The sequence below is a fragment of the Drosophila rhopaloa genome, unplaced genomic scaffold (assembly GCF_018152115.1).
Source record: "Drosophila rhopaloa isolate 14029-0021.01 unplaced genomic scaffold, ASM1815211v1 contig_203, whole genome shotgun sequence".
In the NCBI taxonomy this organism is placed as follows: Eukaryota; Metazoa; Arthropoda; class Insecta; order Diptera; family Drosophilidae; genus Drosophila; species Drosophila rhopaloa.
The window spans coordinates 2707994-2732817 of NW_025335088.1; the positions used below are offsets into that span (position 1 = coordinate 2707994).

The 24824-nt window shown below is 36.8% G+C and overlaps 1 protein-coding gene across 9 annotated transcripts in view; it reads left to right on the plus strand.

The window, feature by feature from the left end:
• Positions 1–24824, plus strand: part of LOC108040160 (zinc finger protein 646) — a 41362-nt gene that overhangs the window by 1553 nt on the left and 14985 nt on the right. For 3 of the 9 annotated variants that reach the window (XM_017117446.2, XM_017117444.2, XM_017117445.1), the window contains exons 2-4: positions 2710–3802; positions 8884–8961; positions 18682–18967. In XM_017117446.2, coding sequence (XP_016972935.1) covers positions 2723–3802; positions 8884–8961; positions 18682–18967 — 1444 coding nt within the window. In that variant the 5' untranslated portion in view covers positions 2710–2722. Of the gene's footprint in view, positions 1–2709; positions 3803–7143; positions 7737–7756; positions 8597–8883; positions 8986–18285; positions 18305–18681; positions 18968–24824 lie in introns of those variants that run through there. The other 6 variants (XM_044460637.1, XM_017117447.2, XM_017117448.2 and 3 more) reach the window with 6 other exon arrangements.

Sequence of the window (24824 nt, forward strand, 5' to 3'; positions counted from 1 at the left end):
CAATCTTCGAGTATAAAAAAAACGGTTTTTGATGTCTATTTTATTATATTCGGCTGGGTTATTTACAAGATCGTTCTTTTTCACTCCATCCACATTTCTTTAGAAAATTATTTCACTTACAGTGGAGTTTAAATCTGATCCTTGGTCTATATGTTTTTATTGAAAGCTCTCACTGTCAGTTGACACTAACGAGATCCGTCTACAGTTCTATTAAACAGAATACAACTACATTATTATGTTTTCATTAAACTGTAAAATTAAAAAGTTTCAAACTTATTTATACTACTTACACCATCGCAGAAAGTATTAATATGGTATGAAATTCGTAACTAAGTCGGGGAACAATTTCGACCCTTTAAAGTAGGTATTATAACTTATCTAAGATTATCATTAAAGTATTATACAAGTTCACAAATTTTAGTTTTCTTTCGCGATAAGTTTTAAAATGTTTTTTTTTCAAATTAATTTGGGGTATATTTTCCTAGGAACCATTTGTAAATTTTCGCAAACTCTGATTGGACCTAAGAGTCAGATTTGCAAAGAATAAAATGGTGGATTAAATATAGCCATTAATATTTAACTGGTCTGATCTAGCATCGCCCGTCAAGTTAATTAATATCTTTTTACAACTGGATTTAAAGTAACAAGGTTTGGTATTACCAGAAGATCGTTAAGAATCCAATTTTTGTGTCAGTCACAACCGTTCTGTTAACTGTGCCTAAATTTAATATGTTCAACAATTTCAAACCATTTTCATGTAATTTACTTTTAAAATATATAACATAAAGTATAAGTCCTATTTTATTCAAAAAAATATTTTTGTCTTGAGGTAAAAACGAAGCGGAAATATATTTGTTCTTTTTTAAAGGAACTGTTATAAAATAATAATTTTAGTATTAACCAAGAAGGGAAGCCAACTTCGGAAAGCCGAAGTTTATCTACCCTTGCAGTAATAATAATATACACATCTAATTGTTTTTAGTAATATAGGCTAAGAAATCGAAATGTAGTCGATTTGTAATATCTGCAAAGGTATAGTTTGCTCCCTTTCTTGTTATACCCGTTACTCGTAGAGTAAAAGGGTATATTGTATTCGTGCAAAAGTATGTAACAGGTAGAAGGAAGCGTTTCCGACCCTATAAAGTATATATATTCTTGTTCAGGATCACTAGCCGAGTCGATCTAGCCATGTCCGTCTGTTCGTCTGTCTGTCCGTCTGTCTTTCTGTCCGTATGAACGCTGAGATCTCGGAAACTATAAAAGCTAGAAGATTGGCATTTTGCAAGTAGATTTTAGGAGTTCCTACGCAGCGCAAGTTTGTTTCAAAATGGTGCCACGCCCCCTCTGACGCCCACAAGTCACAAGCAGTGGCCACAGTTTTGATGCTATTATGAAAATTTTAATTGATATGTATTTATTTCGTCAATACCTATCGATTGGCCTAATAAAAGTTTGCCACGCCCACTCTAACGCCCAAAAACCCATTAAACGCTTAAACCTGGCTAGCGCCTACATTTCCGCCTTTCATGGCCCGTGGTACCACGGCAGCGCCATCTAACGGATGACTTTGGAACAGCTGGCCAAGGTGCTAATTCGAGCGGCGAAAAACATACAAGAACCATATTTATATTAAGTTGTTTAGCTGAGTAACGGGTATCTAATAGTCGAGGCACTCGACTATAGCGTTCTCTCTTGTTTTTTATTGCAATGCATTTTCGAAGAATTTTTTTGTTCATGATTTAATAAATTCATTTTTTTTATCACTCTCAATATTACATTTTATTAAAAAACGTTAGCGATATTTATTTGCATTTATTTCAGATTAATGGGAAAGGTAACATTTCAGTCTATTGATGCGTCATAGAGTAATATTTTACGGAAATTATAATGCTTTTATAAATGATTTCAGGACAATTATATTGATCTTAGATTGTTTTTCTCCAAAATTAGGACTCAAGTCATATATGTTTATTTTTTTGTTAAGCTTATTCAGTTTGTAACAGTTCTATCCCTATTTTTAAACCAATTTTTTTGAATGGACAATTGTTAAAGAAACTTTAAACTCATATTAATATAAATGGTTTATTGACCTTTTTATGCGACTATATATTAAAACTTTACTAGGTGATGTTTTTTTAATCAATTTTTTAATAGATTGTGCTTTTATATATTCACCTAAATAAATTTCCAGTACGAATCAACGACGGTTCCACCCCACAAACGATTTGTGTTGTTGTTTTTACCTGTTACTAGTAGAGTTAATTTATATATATTCATTGAAAAATAAGTTTTAGAGCTCGGTCTCCATGGAAGACAAATAAGTTTGGTTAAATTGGACCATTGTGGTTGCATCAATCAAATATTATTATTCTTAACATTACGCAACACCTAACTAAGATAAGAGCATCTTTTTTTTTTTTTTATAAAAGTAAAAGATATATTTATAATTATTGCGAAACTTAACAGCTTGAGCAGGTTGTAAAAGAGCATCTCCAAGTCGGGCTGTTTCTAAACGCTTTTTATTTTATATTCCCAGTTACTAATTTTATTAGTTTCTAATTACATTGTTGGGCTTGGATATATATTTATATTTTCCTCTGCAAGAGTACACAAGAAAAGAAAAGACGTCTCTGTTTGTTTTAATCGATTTTAGTGATTTGCTGTGTAAGCGTAGAATTCGTAGTTAGAACGATTTCTTTTATTTCACAGGAAGTGACATGATATGAAATTAAGATGCTTTAGCCAGGCCCAAACCATTCGCAGTTGGCAGCCCAGATCTGAGTGCAGGATCGAAAGCAAAGGTCGGACCGATCGGCCAGTCCCAGTTACCTGGGAAAAACGTATTGGCCGCCTCCCGGAGAACTTGCTTCGAATGTTTAAGATGGACGCCGCGGACTTCTGGCAGCAGGCGCGAGCCCCATTCGGCCTGCAAACGACGCTTCATCAGTACAACTCGCCCCCGAACCAACAGCAAGCTGCCCATCACACCCTGCACCACTCCATGCCGCAGGAGCACGAGCTCCTGGCCGACGTCCACCCAGGAGGCCCAGTCCCCGGCTCCGGTCCAGTGAACAGCAGCAACCCCCTCGCCCCGCTGAGCAACAAGGTCGAGTCCAGCCACATCCTGCAGCAGCACTCGGAGCAGCAGTCCTACGGCGACTCCTTCCGGGGCACGCAGTCGCCCCAGCTGAGCAGCCATCACCTGCTGTTCAACGCGGCCGCAGCAGCCGCCGCGGCTGCCCACCTCAAGTCCACGGCCATGCAAAACAACCTCTCCCCGATGGGAGACCAGGCGCAGGGGGCCCTCCGCACCTACGGCCACAGCTCCCTGAACGCCCTCTGCGGGATCAAGCCCAAGCAGGAAATGGACGCCAAGCCACTGGACGACGGCCGCCAGCCGCTGGCGCAGGCGCAGGCGCAGCCCCAGCCCTCCTACGCCGGGGACTTCTACGACGTGGGCGAGGCGCCTGCGACGGAGGCCGCCGAAGCCGAGGGCCGTGTCCTGGCCATGGGATCCGCCGACGAGTCCTTGTCCACTCCGCAGGCCCAGCAGCAGGCGATGGGAGGAAGGGGCCTGCAGACGCCGCAGGGAAAGCCAATGTCCCCGCGGATAGGTGGCAGTTCGAGCTCGGGAACAGGAACAGGAACGGGAACGGGAGCAGGACCCAGGCCTGGACCAACGATGAGCAACAAGACCTTGTCGCTGGGCCAGCAGTCTCCTCAGCACTCCTCGACGCCTTCCGGCGGCAGCACGACGCCCGACATTAAATTCAACAACGACAAAATGGCCAGTGAAATTCAGGTAAAATCGATTTGTTCTGTTTCAAAAAGTGTTTGTGGCTTATGTCGCCACCAGACAACTATTCTAAAGATGTGCAGGTAGAGTGAGACAGGGATAGTTAGAGCAGTTCGAAAAACAGAGTATCTTGGAAAAGAATGTTTACTTGGGTTTTTTCTTTGAACAATTTCAGTTTGATTTGTGGGCTGCAATGTCTTCGATAATTCAAGTTTAATTAAAATTTAAAATTTAAATTCAATTTAATATAAAATTTGTCAAATTTGATTTGTTTTTAAATTTAATATAAATTTAAAATGTCTGATTGAAATGGGTCATTTGTTTTTGAATATGTTTTTTTTGTAATTTATTACTTTTGGTTTTTTATACCCTTGCAGAGGGTATTATAATTTTGGTGAGAAGTTTGTAACGCAGTGAAGGAGACGTTTCCGACCCTATAAAGTATATATATTCTTGATCAGGATCAATAGGGGAGTCGATATAGCCATGTCCGTCTGTCCGTCTGTCCGTCTGTTTCAATACCGTTTGCGAGCTCAGTTTAAAAGCTAGCGATCTGAAACTTTCACACTCGTCCTAAAACAAGTGCACGCAGATCAAGTTTGAAAACCGCCCCGATCGGATGTCTATATCCTATAGCTCCCATAGGAACAATCGGATATAACTTGCAAGAATGGAAGATATTTCGCGCAGTGTAAAAGCTATTGACATGAATCTTTCCAAATCGTATTTTTTTATGCATACCTTGATCAGGGTAAAAGCGCGTGGCGATCGGACGCCTATATCCTATAGCTCCCATAGGAACAAAAGGGTAAAATCAGTTAATATTTAATGATTTTAAGGATATTTCGCGCAGTATACAAGCTATTGACATGAATCTTTCTAAATTGTATTTTTTTATGCATACATTGATCAAGGTGAAAGCGCGTGCCGATCGGACGTCTATATCCTATAGCTCCCATAGGAACAATAGGGTAAAATCGGTCCAAATTTGATGATTATCAATACTACTATCATAAATTTTTCCAATTCTTATTCATTTACGCATATCTTGATTAGGGTAAAAGCGCTTGCCGCTCGGAAGTCTATATCTTAAAGGAAATAGGAAAAATTGTTTAAGGCTGCGAAAGTATCCCTTTTTTTCTATTTGTATATGACATTTTTGCAGTATAAAAGCAATTAACTTGAAACGATGCAAATCTAGTTTACTTATGTATACCTTATTCCTTTCGCTACTTTTTCACTTTTAGCAATTTCGGCAAAGTCTGCAAGGGTATTAAAACTTCGGCTTGCCGAAGTTAGCTTCCGTCCTCGTTTATCAATATTCTTATCACTTTTAAGACGTTGAAGGAAATGAAACTATTTATTAATATTATGTTATATTATTAATATTATGTTACCGAAATATTATTAATATTATGTTATCATACCGAAAATGTTAAAGATATATATTAAATTCTAATGTAAACTTAAAATGATAATACCGATACCGTATCTAATGAAACATGTATGGTCGTCGACGCCTCGTCCCTCGTTTTGTAAGTGTTGCAATAAATTCGCACCTTAGATTTGCTTTGAGTCTAGGCCAATACTTGACCTTAAGCTGGCTAAATGGGCTCAGTGCCAAGTGGACAGATCGCAAAATTAAGCCAATTAAAAAATGGTGAAGTAATATTAAGGTCAAAGCTATCTAGGGTAAAAACGCTCCTGATGAATGAGCGAAATCGCAATCACCTATTTTTACAAAGAACATTTGACCAGCTGCACAAGCAATGCTTAAATATGAAATAACTTGAATAAAAAATGGTAAAGTGGTTGAGTTTTTGTAGCACAACTCGCACCTTTAAAATTGAATTTCCCTAGCTCTTAGACATTCATTTGGTAAGGACGGACAGGCAGCTGACCAACATGACATGCTGGATAGGAATTTATATAATTTTTACGAATCGGCCGTCTTCCAAACTTTTTCACTTCCACGCAAAAGGAAGCTTTAGAGAGTGAGAGTTATAATTTTTTTTTCGTTCAGATCCTAAGAGCTTATCCTTTTATTAATCTTTTATTAATAAAAAACGGAATTAATATTAAAATAAATGTAAAAGATTTGATAATTCTGCGGACTTAATGTTTAAGTATGTCTCTTTATCAGACCAGTAAATCGGACTATGTATGTGTCAACGGCCTTGAAAGTTTTGGTCTGTTCATTTTTATCCAAAAGTTTCAAAGTGAACTCGTTTCGGACCACTGATATTTTTTCTTGAAGAGAGCGGGTTCAATGATTTTTTTCTCTTTCCATTAATGTTATTATTCAAATAATTTGTATTTGATCCAAGGACTCTCCATTTCTTTCTCTTAAATCTGTGCGCTTTTGGTTTTAAGAGTATATTAAAACATCCCTATAACAACCCCTCTTACACGAGGGAAATTTTGAAAGCTCCATTTCGTTCCAGTTCAAAGGGGTAAATTTCGACCACTTACTCAACTCTCAAGTAGCTGCTTTGCACATGGTCTTTGAAGCCTGAGTCCTGCGCCAGTTTTCTTGGCGTTTAACTAGCTCTGACGACAGCCCTTCTCTGTAGGTATCGCTTATTCCTGTGCCCATCTAAACCTCTCTCTGCACCTTAAAGTCCCGCCTGGCCCGAGAAAGAGGCTTGGAAATTAGTGAGGGGTAATGAAAAATGAAGGGGGTGAGGGTTTGTCAAATTACTAACGTTAGGGGAGGGGAGAGCATGAGGCGATAAGTTGTCGGTTGGAAGGGAGTGAGAGCGAGGGAGAGAAAGGGAGAGCGACGGCCCGAAAGCGTAAGAGAAAAAGAGAGGGACGGACCAGGAGCAGTCTTATCCTTTGCTTAGTTTTTAGCTCTGCTTTTTCTTGAAGTAACCCCCATTGTCGAGTTCTTTCTTTCTTGCTGTTCCTTCCATGAGCAAGTGTGTTTGTTGGTGTGAAAGATTCTTCACCTCAGCTCACGTATACAGTATGTTATGAGCCGAAACGGGGATGCAAGTTCAGGTTCAGTTTAATAACACACATACACATATAAACAAGACAGTTCACTGTTCCTAGGCCAGACGTAAACTCTGCCATAATTTTTGTTTTTACTGGACTTGTCCCTCCTTCCCGCAACCCACAAACACTCTCTATGCATTAGGAAAAGAGAAAAGAGAGCGCAAGATGCCATTCTTTCGGGAGCTTTTTCTTTCCGTCGTTTGTATAACTCCGTCCGTGCTTATTTCTTCAAGAAAACAATAATAACGCATAGAGAAAGAGATGCCGAATTAGAAGCTCAACTGCGGCAGCGACAGAGACGTCGTCGTCGACGACGACGACGACGCCGCAAAAACAGGATAGTTTAAGAAGAACCCCCTGGCACTCACGCAATGTCCCGTTTGCTGATGATAATTCGCCGAACCGGCAGAAGTTCAAAGGACATCAGACCGAAAGGTTGTGTGCCCCGGTCTGCCTCGCGTAACTAAATAATCTAACGAAACTAAAATCAGTTCGTCCGTGCACCAGCTATTTTCGTAGTCGCGAAACCAAGTAATTTTAAAGAACAAGACCACCATTAATCTGCATTCATTGAAGACAGTCGCGGTTAAAATGCATACCTATTATTAGAGTTTTTCTAACATCGAAAGTCTTCCGATCCACAAAGTAAAGATGGAGAGGCTTCCTTCAATGCTGAAGGCAGCTGATGGGATTGCGTCGTTCGTGCAACTAACCGATGCAGGAATCCGCCCTACATGATATAGAAGTGCCGCACAGTTCGCAAATTTCAAAATCAAAGACATGAACAAGAAAATAAGTCGCCGAAATAATAATTAAAATACGAAAATTTACACCGCAAGGGAACTGTGTTGTATTCGTTCCGATTTGTTTCGTTTCACGATCGGTTATCTAGATCGTTATCGTAAATACAATGACACTTGACTGTGAAAAGGAGCACGATGTAATTTTTCATTATCACTTTTCAAAATGTTTGATTTTAATATAAATATTTGTTTTAATAAATAATCATTGCAGCAAGGGACATTACAGAATATTTAATTACACAGTATCTTTTAAAAATGTATTAAATAGACGATAGACAAATTAATGACTTATTTCTGAATATTTCCGATATGTTAGCTAAAGTATATCAGTTAAGCGGATTTGACGGTGGTATTTATTTTTTTCAACAAAATTTGAATGTAGTAGTAATAAATAACATTGAAGATATCTTTCAATTGCACTTTATAAAGAAGATTTTGAACTTTTCACAATACAATTTTAAAAATAAATACACAACATATATATACAAGAAAGATAGCAAACTTCGGCAAACCGGATTAAATATTGTTTTTTAAAACAATGAAGATATGTCGCTTTTCCTATACATTTTTCGATGGCAGCTATATGATATTATAAAATAAAACCATTGTTCTGTAATCGTTCAAAATTATCTCACAGTTATTTGTATGTGTGAAAAAACATGAAAGCTATGATTATTTTTCATTCACTTTTCTGATTGTTTCTATGGGAGCTATATAATACAGTAGTCCGACTTATTTAATAACTGCAATACAATTAAGACTTTTGGGAATATAGTTCTTAAATTGGCAGACCAGTTTTGCGGAGAAAAGGACAGGCAAACGTGGCTAGATCGACTCTCCTGGGGATGCTGATCAAGAATGATCAAGAATGCATCTACTTTCCAGGGTCGGAAACGTCTCCCTCACTTTTGGGCAAGGTTTTGACTAAATAATAATACCAGGGCATAAAAGCTTGTACAAAAACGTAATTTTCGACTTTTGGCAAGTGTTGGGGAAGGTAAAGTGTTGTTGACCTAGATAAAAATAAGTCATTAAGTCTTAATTGGAAACCAATTATTTAGATAACGAATTTGGTCCAAACTTAGTAGTAGCATACATCAATAATAATAAAAATAGGAATAATAAATAATTTCCAAAACACTGCTTAAGTCACTCATTTTCTCGCTGCCATCAGTCAAGTTGGATCGCAATTTCAAATTTCACATCTAATTTCGCAGTATATAAGAAACGAATGTGGTCAGTCTTATTTCTAACTAACAATGTATCCCTTCGACTGTTTTCCAGCTTCAGCTTTCCCGGTCGAGCAGCGCAGCCGCGATCAGTGAACGCACCCTTGAAGAATGTTGGTCAACCCTGCAACGAGTGAGTTGGCATCTGTTCCGTTGTGTATAGTACTCTTCCTCGTAAAAGACACAAGTACACAGCTGCAGCGCAGCACAGCACATCCCCCAACACTTTACGCACAAATAACATGCAACTGTACGCAGATGTACCTACGTACATCCATGCATTTAGAAAAACTTACCCGAACCATGAAGCGCTTTCCAAGGACCCAGTAATTGATCACTATCAGTTTTTTTATAGCGAAATTTATGCTTAAAATTACTTCCAGTTATTTGTTTTTGTTTAATTTAACCTTAATATTTATTTTACTTTTAGTGTACTATTACTCAGTTTATACGCACACTTTATCTGAAAACAAAAAACACTGATTTTTTTTTTTAATTGCTAATACTGCAAATAAATATATATAAAGCCAGCTGTTGAATGGCTCAATTTTATGCATCAGTAACTCTTCTGTGCGAATAAACTGGACGTATAAACAAAGTATATATTATGTATCAACCTTTTCATTCTTTTAAACATGTAAGGAGAAAAAAGAATTTATAAATTAAATTGTGTATCTGTAAAATTATGCAATGTTTTATTTAATTTTCTCAAATTTGATCATTTGGTTTGGGCCAGTCTTAGACAATTTGAACATTTTCATTTAAAAGTGACATCTTATGTTTATTAATTACAATTTTCACAACTAGCTAGTAAGGCAGTGTTGTTGTTAGTGCAATGTCAAGATTGAAGCTAAATCAATCACTATATGGATTTGATTACTGTTGACTAAACGACAAGCGCTTATGAATCATCGTTGTGATTTGACCACAGTAGTTTCTTATGAGGATTAAATACTGTTAGTAAGGTGCTCCCCAGATTAGAGATATAAATCGATCATTTCCAAGATGTTTTAAAATCATAGCAAAGCGCCTACTCTTAAGTTTCAAAAAAAAAAAAATTGAAAAAGTCGAATTTTTTAGAAGAGCATGGCCCACTTTTAATTTTTCTTTATAAATAATTCTATTGATTTTCTATAATCGTATTGCGTTAAAACAAGGTTAGGATAAGTGAAAGTACAATAATTTCCTTTTAAGTTTCCTAAAATACGGATTTTTGAAATTGACTGAAATAATGATTGAATTTATCCTTTCTAATTATACAAAAAGTCATTAGGTTAACGTTTATTTTAACAATATTACAAAAATGAAATATTGTTTAACATCAATGAAGCAATGCCGATTTTCGATACATTTTTCGATCGTTCCTATGGCAGCCGATCCGGCCTGATCCTACGAATATATTACCTGACGGAAGGGCAGTCGGAAGGATGGACTGACGGACGGATAAAGGGACGGACGGATAAAGGGACGGACAGTCGGTAAGGGAAGATAAGCGATAGAAAACAAGAAAGGAAGCAAACTTCGGCAATCTGAAGGGTATATACCTTGCAGTTATTACAAAACGACTACATTTTGATTTCTATGCCTATGCTACTAAAAACAATGAAGCTATGTCGATTTTGCGCTGCATTTAGCCATTTTGTATTAAAAACAACAAAGTTATACTTTTTCTTTTATTTTTATTTTTTTCCGATTGGTCCTATGGGAGCTATATGATATAGTCGCCCGATTCGGCTCATTCCGACATATATACTACCTGCAATGGAAAGATAGCTTTAAAACTGAGGGACTAGTCTGCGTAGAAACGGATGGAAAGACGGACGGACAAACGGACATGGCTAGACCTACTCTTCTTTTCCTATAATACCCTCTGCAAGGGTATACAAATTGAGGACGAAGAGGAGGTTACATTTGTAAAAAATCGAACAACCATTTAAAGCTTATTTTATAGTCAAAAACGGACTTAGTTTCGAGCCAAAACTTGAAAGATAAATTTTTGTAGTTTGGCAAAAGAATTATAAAGTCGTCGTTAATGATATCTCTGACGATCTATTGCCCAGTGGCGACAAGTGATTCGTTTATCTATTTTTATCCGTTTAGTTACCAGATAAAAAGTGCTTTCGGTATCATTTGAAATGTTTTGATTCATTGGGAATATTTACTAAATGGGGTGTTTACAAAGTAGGTATGAATAGTCAGGAGAGCTTTTTTTCTAAAAACTTAGTGTTTCAAAAATGGGTGATTTATCTATTGCTTTTTGGGTAAAAGCCACCCTTACTAACTTGTGGTGCGACGCCCTTTGAATAAACCATATCTACATATATTTTATTAAAACATTTATTCACAAAAAAAAACTTTCGAAAAATGGTGTAGAAAACATAATAGACAACAACGACTTCTCCATATTTTAGAGGAGTCCGGCGTTCTGAACGTTTGACCTTCTCTCGAATGTTTTGTCTTCGACGGTTAAGGCGCAGACAAGCACATTCGCAAGTCCTTATTTATGTGGATATGTTTGGATATATACTTTTACACGTGTGTGTGCGCCGCTTACACACGAACAAGCGAACTCGCACCCAGCCGAACGAACTCATTTGTCCACCCCTCACGTTTTTTTCGACCATTTTTATTTCACTCACCTCGACCACACGCCGAGCAAAGCGAAAAGAAGCGATAGCGATGGTTGCCGCCTCCTGCTACCCCTAAGATAGAGTGAAAGAAGCGTCCGGCGGACCTAAGTCCATCCCTCTCCGAGTTTGCGTCCCTTGGTGCTAGGGGTCGAGTATTGGCGGAGGGAATAGAGGGCGAGGCGAGGCAAGACAAAAACAAAAACGAAACGAGCGAGGATGGCAGGGCTTAAAAAGGGGAACCAAGTAGAAAAATGCATGTATGAAGTTCATTGTGACTATCTAAGCGCGCTCTCTTCATCGCTCTCTATTTTCTCTCTCTTTCGCCCTTTTCATATTTTTCCTCTCCGTAAATAAATAAAATGTAAATAAAATTTATTAATTTAGTTCATTTGTTGATATTTGAACTATAATTGAAAACTAATTATTATATATTAATAGTTTTAGTTCAACGTCACTCAAACTCTGATCAACGCCTTAATATAATGCAGTCTTTAAAGAAGATATAAAATGTTTATAAAAGCTTATGTGTCCCTGCTATAAAATATACAGCACTTCTTTTTATTGCATAATTTTGTGCGGCAGATTAATTATTGTAACAATGTAGCAAATTGTATTGTCACAGAAAAACCTTCAGTTTACCAAAATATTTTGTAGTATTTAATATTTTCTATCTTAAACATTGCCTTCCTTAACGATAGCTGTTATGGGAATATTGGATTAAAGACGTAGTTTTTGACAATTTAGTAGTCACTAAAAAATGTTGCATCATGCTCCACTTATCCACTTAAATTTCAAAATGTCATCTAGTTGCTGAATTTTACCTCCATTGCTAGTCTCGTATAAACGGCCACAGGCTGAGACACGCCTTGTGCTGTCCCTAAAACGTCTGTGCTGGACCTGTTATTTCATCGCAATCCCATTTGCCGACAATTCGCAACTGCTGTTGGCCGAATCTGGCTGGACACGTCGACAGTTGGGCCTGTGGTGTTATTTGATTTTTTTCGCGATTCCAAGTCTGAGGGTAACGGACAAAGAAAGACGGCTGTAGTCGGGCCCCAGCCATCCACATACCATACCTACCAGGACCAAGTAAATAAAAAGTGCAGTCTGTCTCGGACAAAGCCGAGTGGCGATACGATGGAAGGTTGCTGAAGCAGCTACCAGTGGAATCAACCGTCGCTTGGCCGACAACCAACCAGAGAGCTACACGAAATTGCCTCGCCTTTTCCCCTGCTTCCACAATGCACCTACATCTGTTCTTTTTTGCGAATATTTTTATCAATCTCCATTACTTCTTCAGAAAAACAAAAAGAAGCATGTGATAGTTAGTATCACTGGTACTAAGTTTCACTGATAGTAATACACAAGAGAGCACAAAAAAGGGACAGAATTTTTTTAAAAAAACATTGCCAAGCAAGTTATACATTTATATAATTAACCTTGCGGGTTTTAGAACTGAAAGACTTGCTTGAGATAAGGTGACCAATACGTTCTGAGAAGCAAGCATGTCAAGGGAGCTTAGGATAAACAAATTGTAGTTCAAATTTATTTAAGCATTGACAATTTTTTATTCCTATATTGAAGTATATGTTCTAATTTTTGGAAACCACCTACGCCGAATTAAAAGAAGTGTGAGGCTGATAAACATTGATGATCTGGTGGGACATCTGAAACTCCGGACCTGTACCTGAAATAATAAATTTGTATGGTGTTGTGGTATTTTCTGAACAATACTATAATCTATATATAATATAATATAAAATATAATATATAAAATTTTTTTGCGCGGGCAGCAGAACGTTTTTTTATACCCTTGCCGAGGGTATTATAATTTTGGTCAAAAGTGTGCAAGGCAGTAAAGACATCTCCGACCCTATAAAGTATATATATTCTTGATCAGGATCACCTCCTGAGTCGATATAAGCATGTCCGTCTCTCTGTTTCTACGCAAACACCCTTCGTTCCTTTGCACGCAGTATATAAGTCGGAACAGCCGGGATCGGCCGACTATATCCTATAGCCGCCATATATCTGATTGATCGGAAATGCCATAACTTTGGTGTTTGTAAAGTTAGGAAGTTGGGATTTTTTATGAGTAATTTATTGTGCGAAATTTTGGATGATAAAGTTAGTTCAGACTTTTATACGTAACTAGATGTTGTTGATACAAGAACTTTATTTGAATTGTAACGCTAAATAATTACCAACCGTAAGTGTTTAGAGATAAAAATGTTATATATCAAGAATTATAAGAACTCAAGAACTCGAGAAAGAAATCGCAAACCGCGTTTTAATAAAAATTGATAGAACGTGAACTCAGAAACTAACTTTAGCTATAATTTCGTTGTTATTAATTTGAGAAATAATGCCAAGAAAAAGTAAAAAAAAATATTTTTAACAATATGTACCTCCAGGCATTTGAGTCAAGTACTCAGATCGACGTCAGCTATAAGAGAGAGAGAAAGGAAAACAATCGACAAAAAATACCGAAACAAGAAAGGAAAGCTAAGTTCGGGCGGAGCCGAAGTTGATATACCCTTGCAGATCCTAGATCCTTATGAAATTTGATATGTCGGATTGATTGGGCAAAAATAAAACCCATAGAAAATCCCAACTTCCTAACTTAACAAACACTAAAGTTATGGCATTTCCGATCAATCAGTTATATGGCAGCTATAAGATATAGTCGGCCGATCCTTTTGAAATTTGGTAGGTGGGATTAATTGGCCAAATATAAAACCCATAGAAAATCCCAACTTTCTAACTTTACAAACACCAAAGTTATTGCATTTCCGATCAATAAGTTATATGGCAGCTATAGGATATAGTCGGCTGATCCCGGCCGTTCCGACATATATACTGCGTGCAAAGGAAAGAAGGGTGTGTGCAAAGTTTCAATTTGATAGCTTTAAAACTGAGAGACTAGTTTGCGTAGAAACAGACAGACGGACAGACGGACATCGCTATATCAACTCAGGAGGTGATCCTGATCAAGAATATATATACTTTATAGGGTCGGAGACGTCTCCTTCACTGCGTTGCACACTTTTGACCAAAATTATAATACCCTCTGCAAGGGTATAAAAATAACATAGCGTTGCCAGCTTCCCGAAATGAACTTTGGGTGCACCTTTGTCAATACTTTCAAGTGCCTGTGACTTAGAGTAGAGGGTTCCTTAGAAGCCGAAGTTTATATACAAAACGACAACATTTCTATTTCTATGCCTATATTACTAAAAACAATGAAGCTATGACGATTTTGCGCTGCATTTTGCCATCGTTTCCATGTCAGCTATATGATATTGTTGTCCGATTTTGACAAAAATAAAAGCGTAATTTTGATATAGTAAATTAATACTATATCTCAAAGGAATATTTTGATTAATGGAAAAAAAGCAAAATAAAAATTTGTTTCCTATGGGAGCTATATGATATAGATGTCCGATTTTAATTTAATAAAAACTTTAATTCTGTAGTATTAAAATATTAAATGCCAAAGAAAAAACAAAAAAAATGTAAATCAACAAAGTTATTTTTAAAACTTTTTTTTCTGATTGTTCCTATGGGAGCTATATGACATAGTCTCTCGATCCAGCTCGTTCCGACTTATATACTACCTGCAATAAAAAGACAACTTTTAGGAGAGTTTCAAGCAGATAGCTTATAGTTTGCGTAGAAACGTGTAAACGGTTATAATAATGGATGGAAATCCCCAACAAAAATGAATTTAGTGCAGCAAGTTCGAAGCCATTCGATGCGTATTTGATTTTATTAAAGTCTTGATATGCAATCCTCTTCATTAAAGCAGTAATTCACTCAGTTTTCAATTCTGCAGCTATACAGTAGTAGTCTACTCCTCACAATTGATATTTAATTTGATCTACTTTATCAACATCTCTTGAAGTCTGAATTAGTAATAAATAATTCAATCAACCAAAACAACAAGATAAACTAGATAGAAAGCACGGTGATGTTTATACATAGACTATATCGATTTTTATGAGTTTATGTTAAAATACAGCGTAGCTATTTAAGTTTTCCAACAACTGCATCAATCGGTTATGAAAGTTATATGATTATTTTAAACAACGAATTTATTTTAAATTTAAAACAATGCTGTATCTAGTAGTGCATGCTTAAAAACAACGAAGCATTATTTTGCTCAATTGTTTTTTCGACTGTTCCTATGACAGCTATATGATATGGTCCACCTATTAGATACTTACATCAGAAAATATTTTTGATCCAGATAACTGTAATGCTAAGAGATCAGTTTTCGTAAAAATGAAAAAACAGACTGACATGGCTAGAAATTAATTAATAGAATTAATCGCATTGTGGTGCTAATCAAGAATATATTTACTTCTTGTCTAGTTCAACAATCTTTTGAGAAATTAAATAACTTTTGTATGAAAACAGATATCAATTTGTAGGTGTAGTTTTAGTGGCCAAGACGTTGCCAAGATTGGTAAATGTTTTTTTATTTAAGAAACTTAAGCCGAGGATGCAAATGAAATGAAATCGAAATGAATATATTTGGTTACAGAATAAGATTATTTACATTTTCGCGCATAAAGAGCTGGGCTGGCATTTAATACCCTTTCAAAAGGTATAATAATTTTAATCAGAAGTTTGTAACGCAGTGAAGGAGACGTTTCCGACCCCATAAAGTATATATATATATCTAATTTATTTATGTATACCTTATTCTTTTCGCTACTTTTTAAATTTTTAGCAATTTCGTCAAAGTCTGCAACGGTATTAAAACTTTGGCTCGCCGAAGTTAGCTTCCCCTCGTTGACTTATATTTTCTTTCTCAATGGGGGCACGCAATTAGAAGGGTCATCTTCTTGAGGGAGTGTGGTGACTCCCGATACAGTTTTTGGCATATTTGTTCTTTGGCATTTGTATTAAGAAGACTTCGAGTTTATTTTACACTTTTATTATTCTTCTCGCTACTTTTGCAATTTTAGCAATTTCGGCAAAGAGTCCAAGAGTATTAAAACTTCGGCTTGCCAAAGTTAGCTTCAGTCCTCGTTATTAATTAGGTGTTGAAATACAAAACAAAACCACTTTTGACGAGTTACGAAAGACGTGCATATCACATGACTAAAAAACTAACAATCACCACTCTTTAAATATTCTTGATGTTTTCCCTTGCAACCGGCTATAAAATATTTATATTTATTTTTAATATTTTATTTTTAAATATGTTAAATAGATTGAGACCCGACTTCATTGGTCCTCTAAAACTTAAAACTATATTTTATAAATATTACAAAAATGATTAAAGGTAATTCACGCTGGCATGACTTGCATGACTAGATCAACTCCTTTAGTGATGCTGATCAAGAATATATATAATTTAAAGGGTCGGAAATGTCTCCTTCATACGTTGCATACTTTTGACTAAATCCTTCTTATCTACAAGGGTATACAAATACGAATCTTCTTTGGAGAAAACAAGAAATAATTTTATATATATATCTATATTCCAATATAATTATTTGCTATATTTATACCCTTGCAGAGGGTATTATAATTTTGGTCAAAAGTGTGCAACGCAGTGAAGGAGACATCTCCGACCCTATAAAGTATATATATTCTTGATCAGGATCACCTCCTGAGTTGATATAGCCATGTCCGTCTGTCCGTCTGTCCGTCTGTCCGTCTGTCTGTCCGTCTGTCTGTTTCTACGCGAACTAGTCTCTCAGTTTTAAAGATATCGAATTGAAACTTTGCACACACCCTTCTTTCCTTTGCACGCAGTATATAAGTCGGAATGGCCGGGATCGGCCGACTATATCCTATAGCTGCCATATAACTGAACGATCGGAAATGCCATAACTTTGGTGTTTGTAAAGTTAGGAAGTTGGGATTTTCTATGGGATTTATATTTGGCCAATCAATCCGACTTACCAAATTTCATAAGGATTGGCCGACTATATCCTATAGCTGCCATATAACTGATTGATCGGAAATGCCATAACTTTGGTATTTGTAAGGTTAGGAAGTTGGATTTTTTTATGGATTTTATATTTGGCCAATTTATCCGACCTACCAAATTTCATAAGTATCGGGCGACTATATCCTATAGCCGCTATATAACTGATTGATCGGAAATGCCATAACTTTGGTGTTTGTAAAGTTAGGAAGTTGGGATTTTCTATGGGTTTTATATTTGGCCAATCAATCCGACCTACCAAATTTCATAAGGATCGGCCGACTATATCCTATAGCTGCCATATAACTGATTGATCGGAAATGCCATAACTTTGGTGTTTGTAAAGTTAGAAAGTTGGGATTTCCTATGGGTTTTATTTTTGGCCAATTAATCCGACCTACCAAATTTCATATGGATCGGCCGACTATATTCTATAGCTGCCATATAACTAAACGATTGGAAATGCCATAGCTTTGGTGTTTTTAAAGTTAGGAAGTTGGGATTTTTATGAGTGTTAAGAATGCATCATATGAATAATTTTGGAGAATATAATTTACAGAATATTCTGCAAGGGTATTTCAACTTCGGCTCCGCCCGAAGTTAGCTTTCCTTTCTTGTTTATTCCATTATAATTAATTTTTAAGTTCTCTAAATTTTGTTCTACTAATTTTGGCAGAGCCGCAACCTCCCTTCGCAACTTAATAAAAATAGGTGCATGGGAAAATTCATCGGCTTGACCAAATCACATTTTGAAATATATATATTTAATAGCTATGCTTGGTGGATAGTCGAAAAGAGAGAAATGTATTGTGCATTTTTCATGTTCAATCTTACTTATGGTGTGGTTTTGGCCCCAATGATATTTTATCAAAAATCAGCAAAACGAATGATGACCTCACAATGTGAGTAAGCAGCTTATTCGCATCTAAAAACTTTACCCTCACCATACACATAATTGTTTATTTACATTAAATAATTTTAATTTGTGACTCTTCACAAAAAGTTCTGATTTCGCTGACATGTTTTTCGGTTGTACGACATGCAACGGTACACATTTTTAAAATAAACTCATAAAAAACATCCAAAACTGGCACAACGGGTGAAGAAAAAAGTCTATAAATATAACTGGTCGGGACAGACGTACTGACAGTAAGACCCGAAGTTAATGAATCAATGGGTTCGCGGGTTTGAAGTGTACACTGCCTACGGCCAAGAGTTCATTGCATATCTGTTTGTTAAACTACTTTGCACCGTTTTAACGTGTTGTTTGCACTTGCAGCTCTTCATGCACAAAAGCGCGATGCAGCAAATACAGCAGCAGATTCCCCGCGTCGGCCTAGGAACCCACGGCGTGGCCGGCTCGGCCGCCTTGGGCGGCAGCATCACGCCTGGCTCGGACACCAAGCCGCACCAGTGCCAGCAGTGCATGAAGAGCTTCTCCAGTAACCACCAGCTCGTGCAGCACATCCGCGTGCACACCGGAGAGAAGCCCTACAAGTGCTCCTACTGTGATCGTAGATTTAAGCAGCTGTCGCATGTCCAGCAGCACACGCGCTTGCACACAGGTGAGTAGTCGCACTGCGCAGTCGGCCCCTGAAAGGTAGGGTCTTGTTGTCCTAGAGGCACGGTCCCGATGCAGAAATCGATTTCTGCCTCTAAACACTTATTTCAAGCAGCTACCAGTGAACAAAAGCGTAAGAGCGTTGTATAGTCATTATTGTTAGCACTGAGGATAGCCGTCCGCCTACACTCATAGCAAAATTAACCATAAATTTTAGAAATTCGTCATAAAACTTTTTTTTCTTAATCCAAGAAAAGATTTCTATTTTCAAGGAATTTTTTTCTCAAAACAACAAAACTTTTCTTGAATCAAGAAAGTGTTTCTCTAATGTAGAAATTTTAGTAAAAATATAAATATATTTTAGTAAAAATGGTACTTGTTTTTAGAAATTTTTTTCTTAAAATTAGGAATTCTGCCCTAAAAAATTATTTACCGTAAAAATTAAAAATTTTTTCTCAAATTAACCTTAAAAATTCGATAACCCTAAAAAATAGAAACGCTTTCTTAAATATAGAAATATTTTCCTAAATATAGAAATATTATCTAAAAAATAAAAATTAATCCCAAAATATAGAAATATTTTCTATAACATAGGAAACATGTTCTAAAATGACCATAAAATTGTTCTAAACGTCTGACCAGAAATCTAAGCACCACAAGTTCAATTTCAGCTGCCGACATCTTTCTTATTTTATTTTTATACCCTTGCAGAGGGTATTATAATTTTGGTCAGGAGTTTGTAACGCAGTGAAGGAGACGTTTCCGACCCTATAAAGTATATATATTCTTGATCAGGATCAATAGGGGAGTCGATATAGCCATGTCCGTCTGTCCGTCCGTCCGTCTGTCCGTCTGTTTCAATACCGTTTGCGAGCTCAGTATAAAAGCTAGCGATCTGAAACTTTCACAGTCGTCCTAAAACAAGTGTACGCAGATCAAGTTTGAAAACCGCCCCGTTCGGATGTCTATATCCTATAGCTCCCATAGGAACAATCGGATATAACTTGCAAGAATAGAAGATATTTCGCGCAGTGTAAAAGCTATTGACATAAATCTTTCCAAATCTTATTTTTTTATGCGTACCTTGATCAGGGTAAAAGCGCGTGACGATCGGGCGTCTATATCCTATAGCTCCCATAGGAACAAAAGGGTAAAATCGGTTACAATTTAATGATTTTAAGGATATTTCGCGCAGTATACAAGCTATTGTCATGAATCTTTCCAAATCGTATTTTTATACCCTTGCAGAGGGTATTATAATTTTGGTCAAAAGTGTGCAACGCAGTGAAGGAGACATCTCCGACCCTATAAAGTATATATATTCTTGATCAGGATCACCTCCTGAGTTGATATAGCCATGTCCGTCTGTCCGTCTGTCCGTCTGTCCGTCTGTCCGTCTGTCTGTCCGTCTGTCTGTCCGTCTGTCTGTCCGTCTGTCTGTCCGTCTGTCTGTTTCTACGCCAACTAGTCTCTCAGTTTTAAAGATATCGAATTGAAACTTTGCACACACCCTTCTTTCCTTTGCACGCAGTATATAAGTCGGAACGGCCGGGATCGGCCGACTATATCCTATAGCTGCCATATAACTGATTGATCGGAAATGCCATAACTCTGCTGTTTGTTAAGTTAGGAAGTTGGGACTCTCTATGGGTATTATATTTGGCCAATCAATCCGACGTACCAAATTTCATAAGGATCGGCCGACTATATCCTATAGCTGCTATATAACTGATTGATCGGAAATGCCATAACTTTGGTGTTTGTAAAGTTAGGAAGTTGGGATTTTCTATGGGATTTATATTTGGCCAATTAATCCGACCTACCAAATTTCATAAGGATCGGCCGACTATATCTTATAGCTGCCATATAACTGATTGATCGGAAATGCCATAGCTTTAGTGTTTGTTAAGTTAGGAAGTTGGGATTTTCTATGGGTTTTATTTTTACCCAATCAATCCGACATATCAAATTTCATAAGGATCGGCCGACTATATTCTATAGCTGCCATATACAAACTGAACGATTGGAAATGCCATAACTTTGGTGTTTTTAAAGTTGGGAAGTTGGGATTTTTTATGAGTATTAAGAATGCATCATATGAATAATTTTGGAGAATATAATTTGAAGAATATTCTGCAAGGGTATTTCAACTTCGGCTCCGCCCGAAGTTAGCTTTCCTTTCTTGTTTTATGCATACCTTGATCAGGGTAAAAGCGCGTGCCGATCGGACGTCTATATCCTATAGCTCCCATAGGAACAATAGGGTAAAATCGGTCCAAATTTGATGATTATCAGAATATTTCACGCAGTGTGTAAGCTACTAACATACATTTTTCCAATTCTTATTTATTTACGCATATCTTGATTAGGGTAAAAGCGCTTGCCGCTCGGAAGTCTATATCTTAAAGGAGATAGGAAAAATGGTTAAAGGCTGCGAAAGCATCCCTTTTTATACCCTTGCAGAGGGTATTATAATTTTGGTCAAAAGTGTGCAACGCAGTGAAGGAGACATCTCCGACCCTATAAAGTATATATATTCTTGATCAGGATCACCTCCTGAGTTGATATAGCCATGTCCGTCTGTCCGTCTGTCTGTTTCTACGCAAACTAGTCTCTCAGTTTTAAAGCTATCGAGTTGAAACTTTGCACACAGCCTTCTTTCCTTTGCACGCAGTATATATGTCGGAACGGCCGGGATCGGCCGACTATATCCTATAGCTGCCATATAACTGATTGATCGGAAATGCTATAACTTTGGTGTTTGTAAAGTTAGAAAGTTGGAATTTTCTATGGGTTTTATATTTGGCCAATCAATCCGACCTACCAAATTTCATAAGGATCGGCCGACTATATCTTATAGCTGCCATATAACTGATTGATCGGAAATGCCATAACTTTAGTGTTTGTAAAGTTAGGAAGTTGGGATTTTCTATCGGTTTTATATTTGGCCAATCAATCCGACTTACCAAATTTCATAAGGATCGGCCGACTATATCCTATAGCCGCCATATAACTGATTAATCGGAAATGCCATAACTTTGGTGTTTGTTAAGTTAGGAAGTTGGGATTTTCTATGTGTTTTATTTTTGGCCAATCAATCCGACCTACAAAAGTTCATAAGGATCGGCCGACTATATCCTATAGCTGCCATTTAACTGATTGATCGGAAATGCCATAACTTTGGTGTTTTTAAAGTTAGGAAGTTGGGATTTTTTATGAGTATTAAGAATGCATCATATCAATAATTTTTGGAGAATATAATTTACAGAGTATTCTGCAAGGGTATATCAACTTCGGCTCCGCCCGAAGTTAGCTTTCCTTTCTTGTTTTCTATTTGTATATGACATTTTTGCCGTATAAAAGCAATTGACTTGAAACGATGCAAATCTAGTTTACTTATGTATACCTTATTCCTTTCGCTACTTTTTCACTTTTAGCAATTTCGGCAAAGTCTGCAAGGGTATTAAAACTTCGGCTTGCCGAAGTTAGCTTCCGTCCTCGTTTTTACTTGTGTTATAAACACAGATGAGAAGTTATGCTTAAAACGACTAAAGCTTTAACCCTTTATTGAAAAGTAATTAAAATAATTTTTGTCATATGAAATATCATCTTAGAAAATTTATTTTAAATATTTCAACTTTCACAGTTTCGACTTAACGAGTTCTAAAAACTTTTTATACCCTTGCAGAGGGTATTATAATTTTGGTCAGAAGTTTGTAACGCAGTGAAGGAGACGTTTCCGACCCCATAAAGTATATATATTCTTGATCAGGATCAATAGGGGAGTCGATATAGCCATGTCCGTCTGTCCGTCTGTCCGTCTGTCCGTCTGTTTCAATACCGTTTGCGAGCTCAGTTTAAAAGCTAGCGATCTGAAACTTTCACAATCGTCCTAAAACATGTGTACGCAGATCAAGTTTGAAAATCGCCCCGATCGGACGTCTATATCCTATAGCTCCCATAGGAACAATTGGATATATCTTGCAAGAATTTATGATATTTCGCGCAGTGTAAAAACTATTGACATTAATCTTTACAAATCGTATTTTTTTATGCATACCTTGATCAGGGTAAAAGCGCGTGGCGATCGGACGTCTATATCCTATAGCTCCCATAGGAACAACAGGGTAAAATCGGTTAAAATTTAATGATTTTTAGGATATTTCGCGCAGTGTAAAAGCTATTGACATAAATCTTTCCAAATCTTATTTTTTTATGCGTACCTTGATCAGGGTAAAAGCGCGTGACGATCGGACGTCTATATCCTATAGCTCCCATAGGAACAATAGGGTAAAATCGGTCCAAATTTGATGTTTTTCAGAATATTTCGCGATGTGTAAAAGCTATTGCTGTACATTTTTTCAAATCGTATTTTTTTATGCATTCCTTCATCAAGGTAAAAGCGCGTGCTGATCGGACGTCAATATCCTATAGCTCCCATAGGAACAATACGGTGAAATCGGTAAAAATTTCATGTTTTTTAGAATATTTCGCGCAGTGTATAAGCTATTGACATACATTTTTCAAAGTCTTATTTATTTACGCATATCTGGATTAGGGTAAAAGCGCTTGCCGATCGGACGTCTATTTCTTATAGCTTCCGTAGGAAAAATAGTTAAAGGCTGCGAAAGTATCCCTTTTTTTCTATTTTTATATGACATTTTTGCAGTATAAAAGCAATTGACATTAAACGATGCAAATCTAGTTTATTTATGTATACCTTATTCCTTTCGCTACTTTTTCAGTTTTAGCAATTTCGGCAAAGTCTGCAAGGGTATTAAAACTTCGGCTTGCCGAAGTTAGCTTCCGTCCTCGTTTAAACTAATATTCTTCGCAAACGCCCCATCATATAGTATTTGGTTTGCCGTGCGTTCTTCTTGACTCCATTCAAAGTCTTTGAACTCACGCGCGGGAGACCTGGGTTCGAATCCCACCGACGGACGAATAAAATTTAAGTTTTTGCGGATAAGATACTTATCGGATTTTACTTGTAAGAACTGGAATAAATCATAATTGTACTCAATTTCTCTCTCTCTACCCCACAGAATTACAGTTGAAATATCGAATTGGCAATTCAATAGTGCAATACTAATACAAACTTTGTGACTTTTCTGAATGAAAAACGAAGTGCTTAAATCATATATGTACATATGTATACACATACATAAATACAGTGGCGGATCCAGAGACGATTCTTGGGGGGGGAAATTGAATGAGAATATTTGAACAGAGAATATTTTTCTAGCAAACAAGTGAAATTTTCAGGTTCTGCGGTTCCAAGGGGGGGGAAATTTACCTAATTTCCCCCCCCCCGTGGATCCGCCACTGATAAATATACATATGTCCATAAATCCTGAATGAAAAATTACACATGATGAATGTAGGCACATTTTTCTATTTTTTAGAAAAAATACCCTAAAATTTATGGTTAAGCGCATCTAACTTTTAAAAAATATTTTTCTATTTTTTAGAAAAGTTTTTCTTGTTGTTAGGGCCCTTTGCCTTAGATTTTAGAAAGTAACGCCCTTAATTTTAGAAAAATGTACCCTAAAATTTAAGGTGCGATGCCTTTGAAGACAAAAATAAGGCGAATTTCTTGTTTTTAGGGTTAATTTTGGTATGAGTGTAGTGACAAAGCGCATCGAGAAAAATCAACTAAATCCTTGATCGACCTGAAAATATTCCCTCTTAACCTGGAGGATATTAGGATTCAAAATTGGGAGTACCTTACAGCAACATCAAAATTTCCAATTAAACAAAGTAATTTACCATAGCATGTCTATTAAAATGTCTGTTACAACTTTAAGTCAGAATTGCGAAACAAAGTTTAAATTTATATAACTTTCAAAATATTACATTTT